The 26,235-nt window shown below is 39.3% G+C and overlaps 1 protein-coding gene across 4 annotated transcripts in view; it reads right to left on the bottom strand.

Annotated features, from left to right (window-relative positions):
• Positions 1–26,235, bottom strand: part of LOC135477409 (plexin domain-containing protein 2-like) — a 63,194-nt gene that overhangs the window by 9,485 nt on the left and 27,474 nt on the right. For 2 of the 4 annotated variants that reach the window (XM_064757486.1, XM_064757487.1), the window contains exons 2-11: positions 19,431–19,750; positions 18,149–18,277; positions 17,750–17,819; positions 16,304–16,426; positions 15,564–15,617; positions 14,211–14,275; positions 13,088–13,184; positions 12,655–12,750; positions 11,673–11,815; positions 6,866–7,333 (exon numbers count right to left, since the gene is read on the bottom strand). In XM_064757486.1, the coding sequence (XP_064613556.1) occupies positions 6,866–7,333; positions 11,673–11,815; positions 12,655–12,750; positions 13,088–13,184; positions 14,211–14,275; positions 15,564–15,617; positions 16,304–16,426; positions 17,750–17,819; positions 18,149–18,277; positions 19,431–19,750 (1,565 nt within the window). The remainder of the gene's footprint in view (positions 1–6,865; positions 7,334–11,672; positions 11,816–12,654; positions 12,751–13,087; positions 13,185–14,210; positions 14,276–15,563; positions 15,618–16,303; positions 16,427–17,749; positions 17,820–18,148; positions 18,278–19,430; positions 19,751–26,235) is intronic. The other 2 variants (XM_064757489.1, XM_064757490.1) reach the window with 1 other exon arrangement.

Below are 26,235 nucleotides of genomic sequence, written 5' to 3'. Positions count from 1 at the left end.
GGAAAACCATATTAAACATATTAAAATCAGACAAAACAAAAAGGTTGATTTTCAACATTATTTTTATTCCATGTTGGGACTTTTTTGTGTGTCAGCTTGCCATAAAAAACAAAATAAAATTGGTGTCGCCTCAGTTCATGTGTGGTATATGAAGCTCCTGAATTATCCTCCAATCAAATGAAGATCAACACTTCTGTCGTTGTTGAGACACCAAAGATAACATTTTACATAGTCTATGCACAGGATAACAACAAAAATCTGCACCATTTCACTTTCTAGCAGCTTTACTTTGAACGGAAGTCTGGGATGACAATTCTTGCCACGACCCCCGTAAATAAAACCTATAAGAATCCAAGTATATTCTCATAAAGCTGCTAAAAGTTAAAAAAAAAAAAAAAAATCTCAAATTTCCACATCCTTACTATAACGCACCACATTTGGCATGTATGGACAGAGGCAATATGAGAGGTTTAATCATTAAACCTATGAACTACTATGGAATCTACAAAATCTGTTATAATTTATAGGCATTAAAACCTTCACTTAACTGGAGCAACAGCTTTATGGTACTAGTTACTGGAACTTCGTAAACTTGCTTTACAGGAATCCATTTAGATTCTGGTGAAAAATGACGAAAATAAAGGCCAATTTGTACATTCCAACACAATAACACCATATCCACAGAAATGACTTTTCTATATCTCACTTTGGTTTCGTCCCATTCTACAACTTACTAAAACAAAATTACTGTGTTCAGTATGGCAAAAAAAAAAAAAACTGAAATAGTAGCAAATTACATACAATTAATTAATTGCAATTTATCAGTCCTCACTTGTCCTGAATTACACAAACCGCTATGTAGTCTTCACATATAAAAAGTGACACACTCAAAATTTGCTTCATTCTGAGTCATCCTTGGGTCGTGTAACTTTTCCTATTCACCACTGCGATGGTAGGCCAAATGTTACTTGTTCATGTAGGTGATCTGTCCAAATGGACAATGTAACCCTACCAAATGTTACTTGTTCATGTAGGTGGTCTCTACAAATGGACAATGTAACCCTACCAAATGTTACTTGTTCATGTAGGTGGTCTGTACAAATGAACAATGTAACCCTACCAAATGTCACTCATTCATGTAGGTGGTCTGTACAAATGGACAATGTAACCCTACCAAATGTTACTCGTTCATGTAGGTGGTCTGTACAAATGGACAATGTAACCCTACCAAATGTTACTCGTTCATGTAGGTGGTCTGTACAAATGGACAATGTAACCCTACCAAATGTTACTCGTTCATGTAGGTGGTCTGTACAAATGGACAATGTAACCCTACCAAATGTTACTCGTTCATGTAGGTGGTCTGTACAAATGGACAATGTAACCCTACCAAATGTTACTCATTCATGTAGGTGGTCTGTACAAATGGACAATGTAACCCTACCAAATGTTACTCGTTCATGTAGGTGGTCTGTACAAATGGACAATGTAACCCTACCAAATGTTACTCGTTCATGTAGGTGGTCTGTACAAATGGACAATGTAACCCTACCAAATGTTACTCGTTCATGTAGGTGGTCTGTACAAATGGACAATGTAACCCTACCAAATGTTACTCGTTCATGTAGGTGGTCTGTACAAATGGACAATGTAACCCTACCAAATGTTACTCGTTCATGTAGGTGGTCTGTACAAATGGACAATGTAACCCTACCAAATGTTACTCGTTCATGTAGGTGATCTGTACAAATGGACAATGTAACCCTACCAAATGTTACTCGTTCATGTAGGTGGTCTGTACAAATGGACAATGTAACTGTACCAAATGTTACTTGTTCATGTAGGTGGTCTGTACAAATGGACAATGTAACCCTACCAAATGTTACTCGTTCATGTAGGTGGTCTGTCCAAATGGACAATGTAACTGTACCAAATGTTACTCGTTCATGTAGGTGGGCTGTACAAATGGACAATGTAACCCTACCAAATGTTACTCGTTCATGTAGGTGGTCTGTACAAATGGACAATGTAACCCTACCAAATGTTACTCGTTCATGTAGGTGGTCTGTCCAAATGGACAATGTAAACTGTACCAAATGTTACTCGTTCATGTAGGTGGTCTGTACAAATGGACAATGTAACCCTACCAAATGTTACTCGTTCATGTAGGTGGTCTGTACAAATGGACAATGTAACCCTACCAAATGTTACTCGTTCATGTAGGTGGTCTGTACAAATGGACAATGTAACCCTACCAAATGTTACTCGTTCATGTAGGTGGTCTGTCCAAATGGACAATGTAACTGTACCAAATGTCACTCGTTCATGTAGGTGGTCTGTACAAATGGACAATGTAACCCTACCAAATGTTACTCGTTCATGTAGGTGGTCTGTACAAATGGACAATGTAACCCTACCAAATGTTACTCGTTCATGTAGGTGGGCTGTACAAATGGACAATGTAACCCTACCAAATGTTACTCGTTCATGTAGGTGGTCTGTACAAATGGACAATGTAACCCTACCAAATGTTACTCGTTCATGTAGGTGGTCTGTACAAATGGACAATGTAACCCTACCAAATGTTACTCGTTCATGTAGGTGGTCTGTACAAATGGACAATGTAACTGTACCAAATGTTACTCGTTCATGTAGGTGGGCTGTACAAATGGACAATGTAACCCTACCAAATGTTACTCGTTCATGTAGGTGGTCTGTACAAATGGACAATGTAACCCTACCAAATGTTACTCGTTCATGTAGGTGGTCTGTCCAAATGGACAATGTAACTGTACCAAATGTTACTCGTTCATGTAGGTGGTCTGTACAAATGGACAATGTAACCCTACCAAATGTTACTCGTTCATGTAGGTGGTCTGTACAAATGGACAATGTAACCCTACCAAATGTTACTCGTTCATGTAGGTGGGCTGTACAAATGGACAATGTAACCCTACCAAATGTTACTCGTTCATGTAGGTGGTCTGTCCAAATGGACAATGTAACCCTACCAAATGTTACTCGTTCATGTAGGTGGGCTGTACAAATGGACAATGTAACCCTACCAAATGTTACTCGTTCATGTAGGTGGTCTGTACAAATGGACAATGTAACCCTACCAAATGTTACTCGTTCATGTAGGTGGTCTGTCCAAATGGACAATGTAACTGTACCAAATGTTACTCGTTCATGTAGGTGGGCTGTACAAATGGACAATGTAACCGTACCAAATGTTACTCGTTAACGTAGGCGGGCTGTACAAATGGACAATGTAACCCTACCAAATGTTACTCATTCATGTAGGTGGGCTGTACAAATGGACAATGTAACTGTACCAAATGTTACTCATTCATGTAGGTGGTCTGTACAAATGGACAATGTAACCGTACCAAATGTTACTCGTTAACGTAGGCGGGCTGTAAAAATGGACAATGTAACTGTACCAAATGTTACTCGTTAATGTAGGCGGGCTGTACAAATGGACAATGTAACCGTACCAAATGTTACTCGTTAATGTAGGCGGGCTGTACAAATGGACAATGTAACTGTACCAAATGTTACTCGTTAATGTAGGTGGTCTGTCCAAATGGACAATGTAACTGTACCAAATGTTACTCGTTCATGTAGGTGGTCTGTACAAATGGACAATGTAACCCTACCAAATGTTACTCGTTCATGTAGGTGGTCTGTACAAATGGACAATGTAACCCTACCAAATGTTACTCGTTCATGTAGGTGGGCTGTACAAATGGACAATGTAACCCTACCAAATGTTACTCGTTCATGTAGGTGGTCTGTACAAATGGACAATGTAACTGTACCAAATGTTACTCGTTCATGTAGGTGGGCTGTACAAATGGACAATGTAACTGTACCAAATGTTACTCGTTCATGTAGGTGGTCTGTACAAATGGACAATGTAACCCTACCAAATGTTACTCGTTCATGTAGGTGGTCTGTCCAAATGGACAATGTAACCCTACCAAATGTTACTCGTTCATGTAGGTGGGCTGTACAAATGGACAATGTAACTGTACCAAATGTTACTTGTTCATGTAGGTGGTCTCTACAAATGGACAATGTAACCCTACCAAATGTTACTCGTTCATGTAGGTGGTCTGTACAAATGGACAATGTAACCCTACCAAATGTTACTCGTTCATGTAGGTGGGCTGTACAAATGGACAATGTAACCCTACCAAATGTTACTCGTTCATGTAGGTGGTCTGTACAAATGGACAATGTAACTGTACCAAATGTTACTCGTTCATGTAGGTGGGCTGTACAAATGGACAATGTAACTGTACCAAATGTTACTCGTTCATGTAGGTGGTCTGTACAAATGGACAATGTAACCCTACCAAATGTTACTCGTTCATGTAGGTGGGCTGTACAAATGGACAATGTAACCCTACCAAATGTTACTCGTTCATGTAGGTGGTCTGTACAAATGGACAATGTAACCCTACCAAATGTTACTCGTTCATGTAGGTGGTCTGTACAAATGGACAATGTAACCCTACCAAATGTTACTCGTTCATGTAGGTGGTCTGTACAAATGGACAATGTAACCCTACCAAATGTTACTCGTTCATGTAGGTGGTCTGTACAAATGGACAATGTAACTGTACCAAATGTTACTTGTTCATGTAGGTGGTCTGTCCAAATGGACAATGTAACTGTACCAAATGTTACTCGTTCATGTAGGTGGTCTGTCCAAATGGACAATGTAACCCTACCAAATGTTACTCGTTCATGTAGGTGGGCTGTACAAATGGACAATGTAACCCTACCAAATGTTACTCGTTCATGTAGGTGGTCTGTACAAATGGACAATGTAACCCTACCAAATGTTACTCGTTCATGTAGGCGGGCTGTACAAATGGACAATGTAACAGCCAATAACTGGCCTTCATTTTCAGAAGAATTATACATCTTAATGGTCCAGTAACTAACAAAACCATGTGGAAAAATTCCCATAATGTCTTTTTGACACAATTATCCAAAACCTTTACAAAAGAAGTTTAGAATTACTTGAACTACCAATCTACCCCAGGCAAGTCCTTGTACAGGTACTTCACATTGACTTGGGGGCTGCTGTAAATATTACAAGGTCTGGCAGATTGTAATTTTGGATACTCATCACTTGACAATGATTCACAGACCTGATGACATCTCACACATGTATATGAAAGAGACGGTTCTTTTGTGACAATATTCACAAGACTGTATCACATGTATGTGTGTTAAGTGTGCATATATTCAATGGCACATCATTTTTTTTTTTCTTTTTGGTATTTGGACATCCGTTTTTGATGTTTTTAGAACCCAATCCTTAGATATTGTCCCAACTCTGGGTAGAGCAAGGTGCCATCAATAACAAATATTAAAAACTGTTTTTTTTGTTACCAAAGACTTTTTTCTTTAATTTTTTTAATAAAACCCCAGTGTCTCAGTGGTCATTATGTAAATTAAGTAGCTTGCAGTAAACAATGATAACTGCCTAAAAAAAAACCCCAAAAAACAAGGCAAGAGTCTCAATGAAGGGATCAAAGTTGGTCCCACATATCCAGGAAGTTCATCTACATGTGTTATGTCACCTCTGAAAACTTCCAACCATTGACAGAAAACATGCCTAAAATATTATATTTATTTATTTATTTATTTCTTTGGTGTTTTATGCCATTCTCAAGAAATTTCGCTTATACGACGGCGGCCAGCATTATGCTGGACTTGAACTCACAGCAACCGCATTGGTGAGAGGCTCGCGGGTCATTACACTGTGCTAGCGTGCTAACGAAATGAGCTAAGGAGGCCCCTAAAATATCATATAGTCATCACATATAAAAAGTGACTTATATTAGATATAAGATGTGCCTCAAAAATGAAACACTTTTCTCATTTTTTTTAACCTTCTCTATTTTCTTTAAAACCAAAAATCCTTCGTTTTAAAGTTCCTTTTCATGTAAAAAAAATACTGCCCCAGTGACAAAATATCACATCTAATAACCTAACATAATGCCCCAGGTACACTATCACATGTCTTACATGCCTACAAGACCATTAAAATGTCACATCATACCAGATACCAAAACACCCAGTGACAATGTCACACGACTGCAAAATATCACACCTTACATTTGTAATATAATGCACCAAAATCACAGTCTCAAACCACTGACTTAGACTATAATCTGTAATGATCACATGACCTGCTATGACGTATTTATAACTTGATGTATTGGTTACATTCACTTGGTGTTTAGAAGAGAAGACTAATGGTTTCCTAAAAAGGCAGACGAACGTCCGCATCCAAACAATCAGTTTCTGTTTCACCAAGAATGGCATGAAACATAACATCATCATGAGGGTGGTTCGTAAGACATCTGGTGTAAGAGATACTTCAAAGATAGACTAACAGTGTTAAACACGTTAACATGTTAAAGGGTGCTGGCATAATGAAAGGCTTACAAGCAAATTGGGCACAACCCATTTCATAGTCCTTATGAGGGCTGCCATCTGCATTAATAATCAGTAGAATGCAGTTATATAGAAAATATTCACACTTTTTCTAGCCACTTCAATGTTCAACGTCTCACTCATGTGATAACAACACTTGCATACATTAATATTAGACTCAGCCATAACATATGACAATATATATTTTTCCTATGATTATGTTATATATTACACTAAGCTGAAGACAGAACTTTATAACGAGTTAAAAGTTCGTGTTTCATAAATTGCAGTGTTAGATCTTGTCAGGGCTCAGAAGAGACAGGAGATGAAGTTTGAGCAAAAAAGGATATGAAGGTGAATTGTTAAAAATCAAAACTAATTTCCAGCACAAATCGCTTGCATTTACCTTCGTAAATGTACAACCTGACACTGAGGCAGATGTTGATGAAAGAGAAACTGGTGTTTTTGTCACTGGTGAAACTGAAGTCGGTGCTCTTGTCATCGGTGACAGAGAAGTAAGTGCCCTTGTCACTGATGACAGGGAGGTTGGTGCTCTTGTCGCTGAAGAAGACCGTGAAGTTGGTGTTTTTGTCACTGGTGAAGATGTTGATGACAGAGAAACTGATGTCAGGAAGGTTGGTGATCTTGTCACTGAAGAAGACCCTGAAGTTGGTGTTCTTGTCACTGATGAAGACTTTGACGGCACAGAAGCCGATGTTTTATTCACTGACGATGATCTTGATGACGATGAAGCAGACTTTGTAGAGACTGCAGATGTTGAAGAAGTTGACGTCGACGCAGAAGAGGTTGTTGTTGTTGCTTTTGTTGATGTTTTAGTCAGAATATTATTACAGTCTGAAATGTTTTTTGTGCTCTGCAAAAGCATTACATATAATTCCAGTTAAGTTTTCTCCATTGATGATAAAATCGTTGATTAATACAAAAGATATATCCTGACTGAATTTTTGAGGCGGCTCACACACAACAACATGTCCAACCATTATGTTACACTATTCTAACAAGTAACTGACATTACAAGATGACTAGCAATCAAAAATATGATCAAAAAATTTCAATATCAAACACGTTCAACATCCAATGTTAAAAAGTTGTTTATTGTTTTTTAAATAATTTACCAGAATGACTATAAAAACATTAGCCTGTTTTGTGTTAAATGGTGCCTGTTTTGTTGCCGGGGGCTCCGTGGCTCAGTTTGTTAGCGCGCTCGTGCAGCGTAATGACCCAGGAGTCTCTCACCAATGCGGTCCCTATGAGTTCAAGTCCAGCTCATGCTGGCTTCCTCTCCACGTGGGAAGGTCTGCCAGCAACCTGCGGATGGGTGTGGGTTTCCCCCGAGCACCGCCTGGTTTCCACCCACCATAATGTTGGCCGCTGTCGTATAAGTGAAATATTCTTGAGTATGGCGTAAAACACCAATCAAATAAATAAATGTTTTGATGTTTAACCCTCAACTACAGTACAGCTCAGGCTAAAAGGTAATTGTTTACCGCTTGTAACGCGTTACGAGATACTGATTAACACTCTACTGATGCGTGACAAACCTTCTACTGCACTGTGTCAGAGACCAGTTGTTGTTGTTGAATGGCCTGTCATTGTCAAAGTGTCAGTTTGGTTTTAACTGAGTGGCAGATAATTTTCCCTGGCAGAAGACTCCCAAAACAAGGAAAGCATTTCATAGAAGAAATGAAATATATTTGTCCACTTTTTAACTTTTCTACGTGAGACAAAGAATGAGCTGGTTTTAGCAGTTGTGATCCATTACAAATCTCGCATAGATCCACTCATAAATCACAACTTAAAAGAAAATCGCCACTTGGCAATCATCCGCACAAACATATATCTTGTTTCAGTTTCATGTATTGTGCCCTTCAAAAATCTTTTAAATCATTCATACAAAGAACTAGATTTTCCACCGTCAACTTCCCACAGCCAGCAGTAGGCCTACCAATGCTCAGCCACGTGTGTGTGATCAGTCACAGTGGGCGGATCACCGACTAGGTGACGGTCTCTCCTGGAGCTCTCTACAAACTCTCTACAAGGCCGCGAAGAATCTGCTTATCTCCTGCCTGGTTTTGACTTTTAGCCTGAGCCTTACTTTAGAATGAATGACTATGGCTGAATGCAACATCGGCAGTATCTCAGCCATATCATGGCGGGTATGCCTGAACTAAAAGGCATTTTGATTACTTCTGATATTGCCACAAAACTTTTACTTAATAAAACATTTTGGGGATCTTATTCTGACATCATCTTGCTTCGACCAGCAGCATGGGAAAAGAAATATCACGTAAACGACTGCATCTCTCAGTAAAACCAATGTGTGATTAGCTGCTATGTACATGTACAGTCACAATTTCTATATCATACTACACAGATTTTTGTCTCTCTGAGGTATTTTGAAGCCCTAATCAATGTTGACTCAGGTCTAATACGCTTTACTTTTGTAAAAAATAATTCAACTGGACCTAATTCTGATTTTTTAATTATCTTAGTGTTTTCCATTGTATCAGCAAATTTTTGAAGAGGAAATTGACACACTATTATATCACTATTTTTCCTCTCCGGCTGTATGCGGGAAGGTCTGTCAGAAACTTGCAAATGGTCATCGGTTTCCTCGGGCTTCGTCCGGTTTCCACCCACCATAATGCTGGCTGCCTACATATAAGTGAAATATTCTTGCGTACGGCATAACACACCAATCAAATAAATAAATAAATAAATCACTATTTTAGGATGTTAGGGGAATTAAGCTGTAACACACTGATCATCACAGGAGGCAGTGCCCTAACATACTAATCATCATTTTAGGCCACTGGAGCAAATAGGCCTTAACAAGCTACTCATTATTTTAGGGGAATTAAGCTGTAACACACTGATCATCACAGGAGGCAATGCCCTAACATACTAATCATCATTTTAGGCCACTGGAACAAATAGGCCTTAACAAGCTACTCATTATTTTAGGGGAATTAAGCTGTAACACACTGATCATCACAGGAGGCAATGCCCTAACATACTAATCATCATTTTAGGCCACTGCAACAAATAGGCCTTAACAAGCTACTCATTATTTTAGGCCACTGAAGCAAATAGGCCATAACACGGATCAACGTTTTAGGTTGTCTGACAAAATCAGGAAATATGCCTGAACACACTAATTATCACTGGAGGCAGTCATATGAAACAGACCCTCACAAACTGATCATCATTTTAGGCTGTCCAGTAATAAATACAGTCACAGGAAATATGTCATGATACACATCAGGATTCATTATAGACTGTCACTGTCAGAGGGAAACGGACCAAAACAAAGGTGATTACCACAAAACCTTGACCTAAACAAAGGGCTTTATGTACAGACAAGGATAATCTTCTTGATCTGTCGGACGTGGAAAAGGTCACCGTGAACAAGCTGAGGGTCATCTGGGAATACCATTAAGTGAATACATTGATAAAGATGACAAGAAGCTAGGTAAATGTTGTTAAAAGTTCAATATACCAGGAGCAAATTTGCCTTAAGTGATGCCAGATAAAAGTAAAATGCAGTTTCCCACGATCTGTTTTTGTCAGTCAGCATACCCGACTCTTGATCCCTGAAGTTGCTGCAAACTGCGATGAATGTGGACACATACAAACCAAGTCAAATGTTGCATTCACTGCAATGTGTGCTACTACATGCAAATAAGATGAGGGCTGCTTTCTGGTCCCAAAAAGGGTGCAAGAATTGACACTGTCTTGGTAGGCTACGCTACGCTGTGCAAAAATGTGATATCTCAAGTATACGTGTGCCAAAATCTTGTGTAGTATCACGAAGACGTCAGTATCATTTACAGTGGGATCTTTGTGCAAGTAATGATGTCAGAGTGGCATGATCTGAATTTTACAGTGTACTACTACTCATGGTTGCATGCTAATCTCAATGTGCTTCCATGAACTGTAATTCTTCAACCTTTTCGCAAGTTTGCAAGGTGTTTATTCAAGCAAATTCTGAGGGCTTTTAAATTCTGTGTAGGCTGATCAAATTATAGTTTTCATAAAGCCCTTAAATTGGCCAATCCAAGCAATGTAATTTTCTCGCCAAAATCAAATTCAAAAAATGCATAAATTCCACTCAAACTTGCTCTTTCATACGCGAAAAGGTTGAGGAATTTGGGTATGTGCAAATGTAGGAATTCTGATATTCCTTCAATGTAATGAGGTAATCAACAGTGGTTTTAAGGCAACATATGACACCTAAGCTACACGATCTCTGTCGCTTTATCCCCATCTGAGCAGTCTCCATACTTTGCAAAAATACGCTGAACATATTTTTCTGTGCAAAATAACTGAAGACCAAAGGTCACTGTTGCAGAATACCTTTGACCTACTTCATAGAGGTGGTCTTCCATGAAGTTTATTGGAGATACATGTTGCTTGAGTTCCACCTATGTGGCAGATTAATATATGTCGTGTAGGAAAGTTCCCGAGTTCATTGCCAAAGGGTGATGGTTTTCCGTTTTACTTTACTCATAAAACTGACGACCATATATTTATTTATTTATCTCATTGGTTTTTTATGCCAAAATCTGCAAGTTTAATATATCAATAAAAGCGCTACAGCCAAAACCAAGGGAATGCCCCATGCCATATTTATCAGCACATATTGATTAGATTATGTACAAGTACATAAGATTATTCACATGACAAACCTTGTTATTACAAGTATTGTTCAACTTTACACCATCCTTAAGACATAAATCTCTGACCAGACAAAACAATGAACTAAATTCCACATTTGCAAATAAACAAGACCTTTCCCATACAGAAAACATATATCACACATAACGCTTGTATTAGTTACATGCCCTTACTTTTCAACCCTTTTGCTTTTTTTTTTGATGCATACTTTGGCGCATTGTATTATATGTACTGTTCGATTTTGTTTTGTTTTTTTTGTTTTGCACAGAGTGGATGTAAACAAAATAAAATGGGGATTAAAGCCAAAATGTTAGGATGAAATAATATCAATTTCACCTCCAGCTAGACCAAAAAAATTTTAATTCCAGGCTTGAAGTACATGTATGTTAGAGTACATATAGAATTTACAACAGGCTTTTCACACACAAAAAGAATGAAAAATCAGTCTACCTGTGATGTATACCAATACAAATAACAGACACAAAGAGAGTAAAGGGAAGAGGCAGAGAACTTACCAGGTATTTGCAACCCTTGTTCAGCCAATCCTGCCTCATCCAGTCTATCCCGTCAGAACACCGCTGTACCACCCCACACCAGCGACACCCCATGGCGGCCAGGTTATCAAGGCAGCTCTCGCACGTCCGCGCTGTGTTACACGCTGGAAACAAACCATTGCGTCAATGTACATAGCAGAGCAGTTGTTAACAAAGGTTTCTCATGTAGCATTTATGTCTGCTGCATGCGTGTCTTGTTACATGAATGTCCAGGCTGTGACAGGCCTATAACAAACCAATATGTTAGTGCCATAAGCAGAGCAGTTAATGGGAACAGTTAATAACACTGTTTCTTTTCTAATATTCATATCTGCCACATTGGGTGGCAGATATGAAATGTGTCTTGTTACATGAAAGACAATATGCTTTTACAGCATGTCCAAGCTGGTATACTCTAATAACAAACCGATGTGTTAATGCTAAGTGGAGCTGTTAACGCTATTTCTTCTCCAACATTTATGTCTCATAGTCTCAATGCCATAATTTACATGTAACTATGTGCACAGAGCCTGGTACATAACATTTTAGTTGACAGTTTGCTGTCTGGAGTCTGACAAGTAGTTCTGCGAAGAATTGTGGCTCTTGGGAAAACGCAAGATCCATCCGGTGGTGATGTTATCGGCCATATAATTATATTCTGGTCAGAAGAACGGACGTCGATCAATCGTTCAAGTCGCATGTGGCCGTTAAGTACATGTACAATTATTGTTTGGTGGAACTATCTTGGGATATATTTTCTTCTTATTTCAGAAAACATCTGTACAGAATACGTCCACATACACAGAAGTGGGCGACAATACGCAGGTACAAACTCCTATGACAATCTTTTTATCACATACACGCCCCGATGATGTTTGGGTGTATATGCTAATAGTGGACTTCAATTTTTGAATGCATTTATTCACTTCACTGGGGGTGCTGCACAGAGAGAGTGCAAACTTACTTGGGTTGGGCTTCAGTATCACCACTGTGTTGTTCGTGACTTGAGTAAAGTTGATTTGGACTCTGTGATATTCATAAATTGTCCGTCTTTTCATTCCTGAAATTTAACCAAATAAAAAATTCATACTGATTCATAAAACAAAGCTCAGTCATAAATATAAATGCCTACTCAAATCAGATATACTGAGGTTATCAATATTACGGAAGCCCATTGGAGTCACAGTGAAAGAGAAAAAAAAAATGGGGGTGACAGGGTGAAATTACAACTTCTTTTTCTCACGGGTGTGATTTCTGTGAAATGATATATTCCTTTGTATTAACAGAATATCATACTAAATGACAAAAACAGACCGTGGGAAACTGCATTTTACTTTTACCTGGCATCACTTAAGGCAAATTTGCTCCTGGTATATTGAACTTTTAACAACATTTACCTAGCTTCTTGTCATCTTTATCAATGTAGAATGCATCGGAGAGTCCCACTTTGACAGGATGGTTATCCTCCACAATTTTGTTGACGCTAATTGGTACCTGAGAAAGGCAAAAACAAGGGTTAGATAATGGAACTGTCGGAAATCAGATACTGCTTCCACTAAACTTTGCAAATCAGTTTTCTCACTAAATTTTTTAACAGAACATGTAGCTTTACGGCCCAATAACCTAAAGCACATTTTTTACAAAAACAGTTACTGCAAGAAATAGGACTTGCAAAGTACAAAGTTTCTTGAAAGTGGCACCAGAACAGAGCCAGACCAAAGAGTGTGTGAGTGAGTGCTTAGGGTTTAGCATCATACTTAACAATTTTTCAGTCATATGACGACACTCGATTCCTTAGAGTACTTGTATGTGTAATGTGCCTCTTTGTTGCTGGACGGATTTCCACCGCTCTTTTGTCTATTGCTCCTTCACTGAGATGACTTACTTATGATGTCACATGGTATAACATGTAGATTTATGCTCACAGTAGGCAGTCAATGAACCTTGAACGTTCTTGATGGCCTTTATTCTGGTATAAACTTCATTTATCCCTATATTAAAAATTCTTTTAAAACCTTTTCCACCTGACTTTATAGATTATAATCATCTCATTAAGCTGTGGAGCTAGAAATCACAGAGTTCCAGTCTACAGGGATGCACTGTTTTCACCGGCCCAAAGAATAGAGATTTCAATGCCATGTATAGACCTCTCTCTTCACCGCATTTTTCCATTCAATGCTGTGCAGTTGTACATATGTCCTTCAGGGTCTCATGCCCCTTCGGCCATACATGAGAAGGTCTGTCAGCTAACTGCAGATGGTCGTGGGCTTCCCACTGCCTTTTCCTGTTTTCCTCCAACCATACTGCTGGTCTCTGTCTTATAACTGAAATATTCTTGAGTATGGCGTAAAACACCAATCAAATAGTAAATAAATCAATCGATCAATGCTAAATGTATTTGCTCTGCAATGTAGTCACTAAAATATGAAATTATTTTTCCATCTTATAAATTGATTTAGTAATATTTAAGAAATAACATTTCATAAATTCTTCTCTAAATAAAGAGCAAAAATCACTTACATTTTTATACACAAAAAGAATATCCCCCGATTTCTTCAAGTGCACTTGGAAGTTAAATATGCCAACTGTGGAGAGAACACGACAGAAGTTGTCAAACACACATGTACTTCAAGGGCAAAAGTTTTACTGTAACTAAAAGAGTCCTCCAGCCCCAAAATTTACACATGTTCCTGAGATAAAGTATTACACGTAGAAGAAATACCCACCATTAAACAAATGAGACGTGCAGAAACTGATAACAAACCCCTTAAGTATCATAAACAAAGCATTAGGCCAATATTATTATAGAGGCTACATGTATAGGCATAGCCAAACATATTGGTCACACAAATGAAACTAGTTTTGTGAAATTCCATCACTCCGGTACTTACATGTACATGACAAAATCAGAACAGTTCAGAGTGGTTTATTCAAAAAGTGTACTTGTTGCTCTTCTTCAAAATACGGATTATAGCTCATGCTTATTAAAAATGAATTATAAAAGCTGCCATGCACAGAGCCCAGCCCAGACATGTAAAGAGCTGAAGCATGGTCTAGAAGTGAGCAATTCAAAGGCAATGATAAGCTCATGTTCACCAGTGTGTTTTGGGAGGTACACAGGGATCGTATTGACTTTTAATATCTTATAAAGAATGGTAAAACGGCAAGCATTATAAAATGGAAAAGGCCAATACCTTACAAACTGCATGACCACAGCATGGTACCGAGTTAAGTAGTGGTCAGAACTCACTTCACCATTTTAACAACACATTACTACGCGCAATACCTGTCCATTATTCAGACGTAGGTGTGATAGCACCTACAGAGGTGTGCATGCAAATACATCTGCAGCTGTTGGCAAATCTAATCAAGAATCTAAAGTTGGTAATGCCTCTATCAGATACCTAAGAAGAGGCCATGCATGTGTAGAAGAGGCCATACTTATGTAGAAGAGGCCATACTTATGTAGAACAGGCGATACTTGTGCAGAACAGGCCGTACATGTGTAGAACAGGCCATACTTATGTAGAACAGGCCATATTTGTGTATAACAGGCCATACTTATGTAGAGGAGGCCATGCTAATGTAGAAGAGGCTATACTTATGTAGAAGAGGCCATACCTATGTAGAAGAGGCCATACTTATGTAGAACATACATGTGTAGGCCATACATGTGTAGAAGAGGCCATACTTATGTAGAACAGGCCATACTTGTGTATAACAGGCCAAACTTATGTAGAACAGGCCATGCTAATGTAGAAGAGGCCATACTTATGTAGAAGAGGCCATACTTATGTAGAAGAGGCCATATGTGTGTAGAAGAGGCCATACTTATGTAGAAGAGGCCATACTTATGTAAAAAAGTTAACTTACATTCCACTTGGTCTTTAAGGTGAACATTTTCCCACTGAACGATAAAAATTTCCGCTGTGGAGATAAATACAAGTCAATTAGTCCTATTTTCTTCAAAATGTGGTTTACACATATTCTTGGCACATATAATTCATTAAAATGGAACTGTCACTGAACAAAACACTACCATTATCATCACAAACTGGAGTTACATGTAGGTTTTGCACCTGAGGGCACACTGCATTCAAATAAACCATCTTTATGGCTGCATTTTTAACCTTTTATACTAATTAAAACAACAGCCATTTGCTTTCCAGGCAAAAGGGTATCAGAAAGTGTAAGGGGAAACAACTACAGCCAACATGCTAACCTAAGTTATTATTCATAAACATTTTAAGAAATCTATGTCTTAAAACCATGCGGATGTGGATTTTTTTTCTCTGATTTTTTGTGTTTTTTTGGCATGTGTTTTTATTTTTTAAACAAAACTGAATGAAAATTTTATGAACAGAGGTTGTAAAGTACTAATTTTTTTTCCCTAATATTTGACTACACACTCGATTTACTCGATTGAGGCTTTCTTGCAAGAGCCTTCCTCTGTGATGACGAATGCCATATTAAAACCTTGTCCAGTTTGAAACCAGAATTGGGCGTATTATCATGCCATTATCAAGAAAGTCCACATTTAATTTGAAAGCATCATAGCATGAACATAAGTCAACACTGATTTCCGCAGGCTCCCATGACCCTGAGGCACTTACTTGTGCTGAGATAGCGGATGTGGGACTCGCTGCCCAGAGAGGTGTCAAAGTTTGCCATGAGCGGGGCGATGTACTGAGTGGCCGTCAGGAACTTGTGCAGGAATGGACTCATGTAGAGAAAACCTGAAAGCATATCAGTTCAGACTGTTACACAACGGAAGTCCCATGGGTAGTGAACAGAGGCTGTATATGTGGATGTTTTTAGCTTGACATTGTAACAAAGATACACCTAAGCTGTAACATGCATAGGTATTCTCTGAGGTCCATTGATAAATGCGTGTGACTGGTAATTTGAAAAAATATAGTCAAAAGACTCAGCATTAAGGGGAGATTATTCTAATTGTACACGTAGCTGTTCATCGAAAAAGTTGTCTCCCTTGGTATGGAAATTCATTGACAGCTATCATGCGGCCCATGTTACTGCACACACACATGTATGTTACAATGGGCCACTGGAGACAACAACTACACTTTATCAGTGCAATATATACATAAATTAAACAACAAATGATCATTTTTTCCCTTTGGTCCGGTAGAAAGGACGAACAAATCAATGATATTTTTTTTTCATTTTGATACTACGATATGAGCTAGATGATTTATCTTCTGAACAAAGTTTTTCTAGCAATAATCAGCCCCGTGCAAGTTACGACAGCTGCAATGGAATTATCCAGGTATATGTATCACTATGAAAAGCCTTACATGCTTTTTTGAGAGCAGAATTGAACTCACAATGAAACCTTGGCCAGAGAATACACGAATGGCTAATTAAAAACTCCATGTGAACTATGCTAAATTAGTACATGCAACTAACACTTTTGTCATAAAAAAGCATACAAAGAAGCCCAATAATGCCAGACAGACATGTATACAGAATTGGCAAAAAAACAGGAACAGGTCTTTGAACAGGAAGCCCATAAACAAACTGTATCAGACAACCATCAGACAAACAGTTCAATCATACAGCCCCTACAGCATGTACATGTGCAGCTATGAAATGCACATGAAACCAGATAAACCATTATAGTATCCTCTTTACAGACTTAGTCTAGCAGCAAGGTAATAATAAATGCCTTGTGAAATTCACCAAGATGAAAGCTTTCTCCTGCAGTACAGGATGAAATGGCAGGCCAGGAAATGGCTGTCAATGATTACAGTCTAAATCACTGTCTGTCACTGTACATGTATCACAATACATCAAAGTTGTGCAATTTTTAAAACACCATAAGACAATATTTACTTACCAAAATCATATATTTTGCTAATGTACATCTACATGTATATCTATAAACTGTCCACAAACAATAACATTACATATCAAAACACATGCACTTGAACACAGCGGTCTTCGGTGCAGTGTAACTACATGCATAAACAAAATTCCAATAACGAACACAAAAAAAGTTATACAATCCACATCCACCAGATGAAACGACATAAGCTTACCTCCAGTTGCTATGGTAACATTGTTAATGGTGTGTCCATAAAACCTGAACTCAAACTTGAGTGGTAGAGTCTGTAAATAGAAGAATTAGTCCTCTGTTAAGGACTGTCACGACTATCAGCCTGTTATGAGCTACAGAGCATGGGCCTGATCACATTGTACATAAATCATAAATTTAAAACTGTCGTCTATTGAGGTAACATGACCTTAACCCATTACAAATACCACCATGTCCCCCAACTGTTTTTTTTTCTTTTTTTAAACTTTTTTTGCACGTTGAAACTTCGACACCATTGTCTTAAGGTAACATTTCTGACAAAATTTCAAGGTCGAAATCATATCAGAAATTTTGACTACAATCAGAAATCGAATCTGCCCTTGGTAGCTGGCAGAGTGCTTACCTGAGCAAGTCGGTGGCCATCAGATAGTGTGGGGTGCACCTCCGATCCATTGGACAGGTTTTTCCAGTACTTCTGTACTGTCTGCATATGATGATGCAACGTCGTAACAGTGTAGTATTTCACATCATTCTTTCAAACAGAAGACACACATGTATGTGTTTTATAAGTAACTCTTACACAGCTGGCTGCTGTCAATATTTTAATTTCGGCCGCAATTAATTTACTTATTATTAGTTTGAAAAGGGTTACAAAACCGTACTCCTGACATATTTCACCAAGAAGACATTGGTCAAATTTAAGACGGGAGGAAAGCAGTCCAACTAGCTGCTGTCCACCCAACCGGCTGCAGCCTTCCCAACCCACTGCTGCTAGCTCAAACAGCTGCTACCATCCCAACCCACTGCTGCTAGCCTAAATAGCTGCAGCCAACCCTACCCACTGTTGCCATCCCAACCCACTAATGCCACCCCAACCCACTAATGCCATCCCAACCCACTGTTGCCATCCCAACCCACTGTTGCTAGCCTAATCGGCTGCTGCTGCCAAGCCTACAAGCTGCTGCTAGGCCAAATGGCTGCTGCCAACCCAACCGGCTGCTGCTAGCCCAAATGGCTGCTGCCAACTCAACCGGCTGCTGCTAGCTCAATGGCTGCAGCCATTCCAACCTGCTGCTGCTAGCTTAAATGGCTGCTGCCAACCCAAACGGCTGCTGCCAACCACACCAGCTGCTGTTAGCCCAAATGGCTGCTGCCCACCACAGTTAAGGTAGGACATAATGCAGTGATTACTAGCCTTGGCGGAAAAAATGCATAAAACCAGCCTCATTATCTGGTGATTTTAAGTGTCATATTACTCAGATTAATGTATTTTTTCAATATTTTTTTACACTCAACTTAACAATATATACAGGGGTAGCTAATTAGGAATAGATAATAAGTCTGAAAACTAATCCTTTCGCGACTATCCAAAAATAAACTCATTTTCAAAGACTTTCCAGGTGTTAAAAACTTTTAAAAATTGAAGTACTGTAAATCACCTTAACTTTCACGCAATTTTTTAGAGGCAAAGGAATGTAATAGAATATCCCTTTGGGTACTAAAACCTTTTTGCTTTTGTTCACGGCATCATCCTAGCTTCCAAATAAACCTCAAAACACCTTTTTTAGATCAACAGAACACTGCGTAACTTTTGTCATGGATGATACCTAAGTCATAGTACTTCAAAGATTTCATAACAAACATGAACAATAGTGATTCTATAATGCATGTACACATATACCTACCTCTGAAATTGTAACATTAGCTGTAGTGGTGGGCAGTGGGCTGAGCGTGGTCCTCACAGGCGCCTGGGTAGAGCCTTGGGCTGTTGTGGTGGGTGAAGGCGTGGGCGTGGGTGTGGGTGTTACAGGTGCATTGGTTACCCCCGTGTCGTTCTTGGTGGTGTCGTTCCCTGGTGTCCTGTCGGTTTCCGTTCCGTTGCCAGGGGGTGCTGTTGTGGGTGTAATAGTGGATGCGACAGGGACCTGCCGCCGCACTCTGACCAGACCTGCTTTTACCACAACTCCCACACTCTCTCTCTCCTCATACCTCACCACAGCTGCATCTGGAAAAACACAACAAGGAACAATGTGTTAGCCAGCATTTAACATTTCTGCATATCTGTTTTATTTTACTTTTCAAGGTTATATACCATCATAAACTTTAGCCAGTCCAATCTGAATTTTACCAGACCAAAAGACTTGTGGACTCCTGATTCAATGTACAAAAAACAAAGAATAGTAATAAGCCAGCAAACTACTGTCCAAATGTGATCCTTTTTGTAGGCCAACTACTTCATATTATAATAGAGTTTATCAGTTTTTATGCATCTCGCTACATGAATTTATTCCTAAGTTCTTTCTGTAACAGATGGACAGAAAAATTGACAACATGATGTTAGCCAAAGTTGGTTCATGGGTTAAGACCTGTAATAATAATGGATTGTCGAGTGACACCTACAGACAACACACTTAAGACATGTATGTACACACATATCTATAGAGTGAGTGAGTGAGCGAATGGGGTTTAACGTCGTACTCAACAATTTTTCATATGACGACGAAGGAATCCTTATGGTATATGTAATGTGGTGGTGTGGGTCAACCAGTCATTGCACTATCCCCTTCATGCTGAAGGCCAAGCGAGGAAGTTACAACTTCTTAGGTGTGACTCGACCCAGGATTGATCCTGAATCTACCGCTCCTGAAGCGGGCGCTCTATCAACTGTGCTATCCAGGCCGGTCATATCTATAGAGCGACTGTGTCATGTATGCTCATGACTACATACATGTATGAAGTATTCCATTTATCAAGCAACAAATGTTGCTGAAAGTGCTATTTTTACATTAAACAGTAAATGTAGGTTTATAATGAAATACAGTTTATAATTTCTTTGAATCATTTGACAATACATGTGGTTGGCTATACATGGCTGTACACCTACGTCACGAAGTAGGTTATGGTATAAACCTGATAATGGCATGTAGACAAAAGAACATCCCTCCACATAGTTATACCTAACACACATACATAAATGCATTACACCTGTATGTACAAGTATAGCATGCCTGCAAGAGTATTGCAGTTACCATGGAAATGCATGTTGTAGCCATACAGAAAATGTTGACACAGACGACAATCTTTTATTTAAAGCTATTAATGAAGAAAGCTATCAGGAACCAACCACTTGATGGTTTCTAAGAAACCAGTGGTAACCCTGTAAGCATTTGTGCAAGATCCTCCTGAATTGTAGCCCACATAATAAAAGCCAATGACTATGAAAGCTATAGTGTTACAAAATTCATAGCTGTCAAAATCAATGGAGCCAATGCATGAGGAGCTCATCAGCTACATCAACATGTACATGTGGTACATGTACAAGGTTAATTTCTCTAGCAGATATTGAGTTCACCATGTTCACGTACAGAATGTTGGTATTGAAAGGAAAGGTCGAGGCAATTACTTCACCAGCTCTAGAACTCTACTGTTACTCCTTAATTATTAATGGCTCTGCATGCAGCTGGAATCAAGACACTAGTAATCAGTGGAGATTTTTTTTCACCCAGATGTAAGAGTACATGTACCCCTGAATTGAACTTAACTAGATGTACATGCACATGTGTGGTGGTTACAACACGTGTACAAACATACTTACATACTCATCCCATACTTGTAAAATCCTACTTACATACTCATCCTGGCACAAAGTACATGTACCATAAACACAAAGAAAACTCAGAATAGTGATGACACGAATAGGTACATGTACAACTGTACTAGTCCCTTGCTGCCTCACTTTAAGCCATGTTAAACACACCAGACTGGACACCCCATGCACTGCAGTCAGTGTATACATGTATGCACATGTATGTTCATATACATGGCATACAGACACTTAAAACAAGTTGACCAGAATTTAACGTAAAGATACAAGTACGCTGAGCGCCAACAACAAAGTACAATGCACTGTTACCAACGCCACTATTACAGGATACCTGATCAAAAACTATAAAATCAAAATGAAGATCATGGACATATGATGTCAAAAATATGAAGTGAAAAACTCATTGTTTTTTATTTATATATATATTTTTTGAGTCATGCATGACATCTGAAGTTCATATATACAACAATGGTCAAAAACTTTCGGAAATAAGGTTAAAAGCATAATGAAGAATTTACAGGGGTTTATTTCTTTCACTGAGTGATTTTTTACGCAGTACTCAAGAATATTTCCCTTATACGACAGCAGCCAGCATTGTGGTGGGAGGAAACGGAGACACAGGTGAAAACCACAACCATCCGTAGGTTGCTGGTAACCCTTCCCACGTACACCCAGAGAGGAAGCCAGTATGAGCTGGGCTTGAACTCACTGCGACCGAATTGGCGAGAGGCTCCTGGGTCATTGTGCCGTGCTGGCGTCCTAATCATTGTTGTATACATTGTACATTTATAAACTTAAGCTCACTTCATGGAATTTAATCACTGGCGTGTGAATCAGTCAAAAACAAAAATTAAAAAATTGGATTGTGACTATGGAGTGTACTACCAGGAATTGGCAGATTTAATTAGATATGTCATCATGTAACGTGTATTATTGGTTGATGAGTAAACTTTAAGACTTAATGCAACCTTATAAAGACAATCCTGCTATGCTGTGTTCATCTTTCAGACCTTCCTTGTCAGCTTTTATCGATGGCTCTTACATGGTATCCGATACCTGCGATTACAACCAGCTAAAACCTGTAATCTTAGCCAATTAATCACCATCATTGCAAGCGGCAAAATGTTGCACACATTTCCCGGGGACGGGGACGAGATTACGGCAAATCACTGAAGATTCTCTTTGACTAGTGGCTGCCGAAACAGAAGTCGTCCAATCAGCCGCAGGCTAACAACCTACCCCCACCCCCCACCTCTCAACCCCCCGCCCTATCTAGGCATAGCCCTCCCGGTGGGGCCTGGAGATACAGAGCAGTATTTTATCAGGCACGGCCCTCCCTGTAAAACCTGTAACGCTACGAGGGTGGTCTAAACAGAGCGGGATGCTGGGTGAGCCGATGTTCTAGAATCAAGGCAATCAATTAGCTAATTCATTGATTTCAGGTCCTCTGAGAGGATCGTCCGGCTATCCAGCGATCACTTTCCGACCTTAAGCGAGCAGATCACAAAAACTATCCCGCAATCTTTTTCTGCCTCAAAGAGAAGGTTTAGAAGATTTATCTGTGGAGACGGACAATGACAGAGAGGGGAGGATGTGGCACACAACACAGCATCCGCTCACCAAAGCTCACATAAATGACCCCTTTTATGACAACAGGAACACACAAACATCATACCCAGGAACTGACCACTTTCTACAGACCACAATTATACAAGTTCAATTCGCATTGTCACACAAGCTACATACATACATACATACATACATGCACATGTACCCAGGCTTTGAAAAATGGAAGATGGTATCTAACCAGCTTTTTTTCCAGGCCAATTTGTGTACGAAGGGTATCCAGATTTTAGTTTTTCACAGTCTCCCATGTTGAAAGTGCCGAAAACATTGTGTTCAAATCGCACTGATCCTCTATGGACCTGTGGACAAGCAGCAGGTTATAAACCCTGATGTACGTGTAAGTATCAAAATATATGAAGGGAGAATGTTGTGACCAATAACACAGGAGTAAAATCTAATACCCAAAATCAAAGCCAAACAGCACCACCATAATGTGTCACACATATACATGTACATGCTGGTGTTGGTTCTGGTATCATCAAACAGTAACTATCCAACACACACTTATCATATGTATTTATTCTATGTATGCATATATCCATTTGGGGTACAAGTGCTGCAGACATCACACAGATCTACGACAGCAGACCGCAAGGGGTGTGTACACGAACACAGACTACTGTACACATTGGCAGCTTATCTTAACACCCCATAGATGTAGGGATTTCCGGCTAATCAGTCCGGGTCTGCTAGCCATTGTGTCATGGACATGCCTAATGTGTGGAGTAATGAGCAGTTTGTCAGCTACATAAATGGACGCAGCAGGTTTCCATCTCACTACGTATTCAGCCGTCACGTAAGCAAACATGAGTTTTGGACGGTGGTGGCCTGGCCCCGGAGGGCCCACAGGACATCAGCTCTGATCTACAAACAGTGGTCTGGAAACACCATCAGAAATGATGGGCAATTTATTACCAAACAATTGGTAACTGGAAACACACTGTAATGGTGGTGTGAAGTACATGTACTCGGAAAAAGCGTGTGCATAAGACTATGAGTTCTGAACGTGTCCCAAGGGCTATTGTCCATGGATAAGCGTGGGCAAAACTTTTACTTGTATGTACAAGGGGTAAAAAGTGCTTACAGTTGGTGGAAAATTGAAATTTCAATACAAACATAAAACATGATAAAATATTTAATACAGCTTGTGGTGAAACTCACTTTTTCCCAGTAGGACATCATCCTACCTCCCAAACTTCTGTCCAAGACAAAAACATTTTCTCAGAGAATCAAGTAGAACGAGTAATATGGTCATGTTCAAAATTAGGTCACACAGTAGTATACTGTACATGTACATTTACCGCCCCTGTTTTAAGACAATACGTATATGATGTCACTCGTTATACGCTGCACCCTCAAAGTCGCAGTACCCATGACTATGTTCACTCAAGACAAATAAGTGCATATGGATTAACTGGTTCTACAGTGTCGTACAAGACGCTGTTACATTACAGGCCCAACAAGCGCACACATGTTGTTCATCAAGATTTAATTGTCCACCGATCTGTTCGTTGCAATTAATGGTCAGTTATACAGTTCAACTTTGTGTCTTGTGTATTGTCATAGTTCTTGTACATACAGTATGCATTCTAGCATTTTTATTAAATGCTTCTGCTACCTGACTGATCACTGGATGCCATTCCAGCAATACAAAACAGGAGAAGACCTATGACACTAGACAAGACCTTGACCAATATGGCTGCAGCTCTAGTTGGTTCATCTGTGACAGGAGGTTTATGAACACGTACGAAACCTATAGAGTCTTTTTGGCTTGTACGGGCATATTTTGTGAATGCCTAAAAATCCACCAAGTCAGTCTGCATCCGAGACAAAGTAGGCCGCAGGTGATCTTCTCCGCCTTGAAATTTGCTTGTATCGCACATGTCAGATACTAGCAAAGGAATACGCCAGTGATTTCACTCGGTCCACATAGAGTGTCCGCTCCAGCAAATTTCAACAATCGAGTTTGACTGAGCTGAACAAACAACACAGAAATGACCTGTGACATTTTGTTTGTGTCACATGGGTTACTGCTTCACATGACATAAGCTACTAACAACAATCAATGGAAAAATCCGCCGAGTGTGTCTGCAACTATGTTGCGAATATCATCAGTGTATTGTGCAGGCGATTAAATTCGTCCCTTCACGTGAACAAATTTGCCTAGTGTCTCCCCGGCTTTACATTTACAGTCTACATGTACATGTATGTACGTTTAGACTGATGCTCAGAGGTCTAGCTGACAATTGGGGATTTTTCAATCAAACATAAACTTCATACATGTATATATGTACATGTACATGTAGATCTACGGTACATGCACATGTAAGCATCTCTTCTATCATGTAAAATACCACACAATTAAATTGATTGTTAATACATTTCTTTCAGTTTGGATGCATGGGAATTTAAAAGTATTAAAAGCTGCAGAATTTGCTCGACCCCAAACTAGAAAGGAAACCACTAAAAAGCAAAAATTAAATCCTGGAAGGACCTGTTGGTTAGCATGCTAGCGCAGCGTAATGACCCAGGAGCTCAAGTCCAGCTCATGCTGGCTTCCTTCCCTCTGTACGTGGGTAAGTCTGTCAGAAACCTGCAGATGGTCGTGGGTTTTTCCTGGGCTCTGCCTGGTTTCCTCCTACCGTAATGCTAGCCGTCGTTGTATAAGTGAAATATTCTTGGGTACGGTGTAAAACACCAATCAAATAAATAAGTCCTGGGAAAAAAAACTTGGGACATCAGCACACAATACAAATGTGAGTACACTGTGCTTCAACTAGAACAATAAACTGCTGGCAAACAATGCCAAATATGACTTCTACAACAACTGGACAAAGAGCTGACTGAACCACTCACTAAAAGTACATGTGTACTTGATACACATGTAGTGTAACTCCGACAAAAGACTTCATTGCGACTCAATATTTCGGCATTTTATTTAGCCATCATCAGGAGATGAAGCGACTCAATATTTCGGCATTTTATTTAGCGTTCATCAGGAGATGAAGTGACTCAATATTTCGGCATTGCCAAATACTGAGTCACAATGAAGTCTTTTTTGGAGTTACACGACTCGTGTATTACGTAAAACTCATCAGTGGCACTAGAGGATGTGTACTTGATGTTCAAGACAATAGAGTAATCTGAACTGAAGAGTGAAGAAAACAAATGCACACAAAACTGGCTGGTACGCCCAACAGTACATGTACGCAGTAATACACAATATTTGTGTCAGAATTTATATCTAGCCCCAGATAAGC

The sequence above is a fragment of the Liolophura sinensis genome, chromosome 11, assembly GCF_032854445.1.
Source record: "Liolophura sinensis isolate JHLJ2023 chromosome 11, CUHK_Ljap_v2, whole genome shotgun sequence".
In the NCBI taxonomy this organism is placed as follows: domain Eukaryota; kingdom Metazoa; phylum Mollusca; class Polyplacophora; order Chitonida; family Chitonidae; genus Liolophura; species Liolophura sinensis.
Note: the sequence above shows the minus strand (reverse complement) of the source record. Positions and strands in the feature narration are given on the sequence as shown.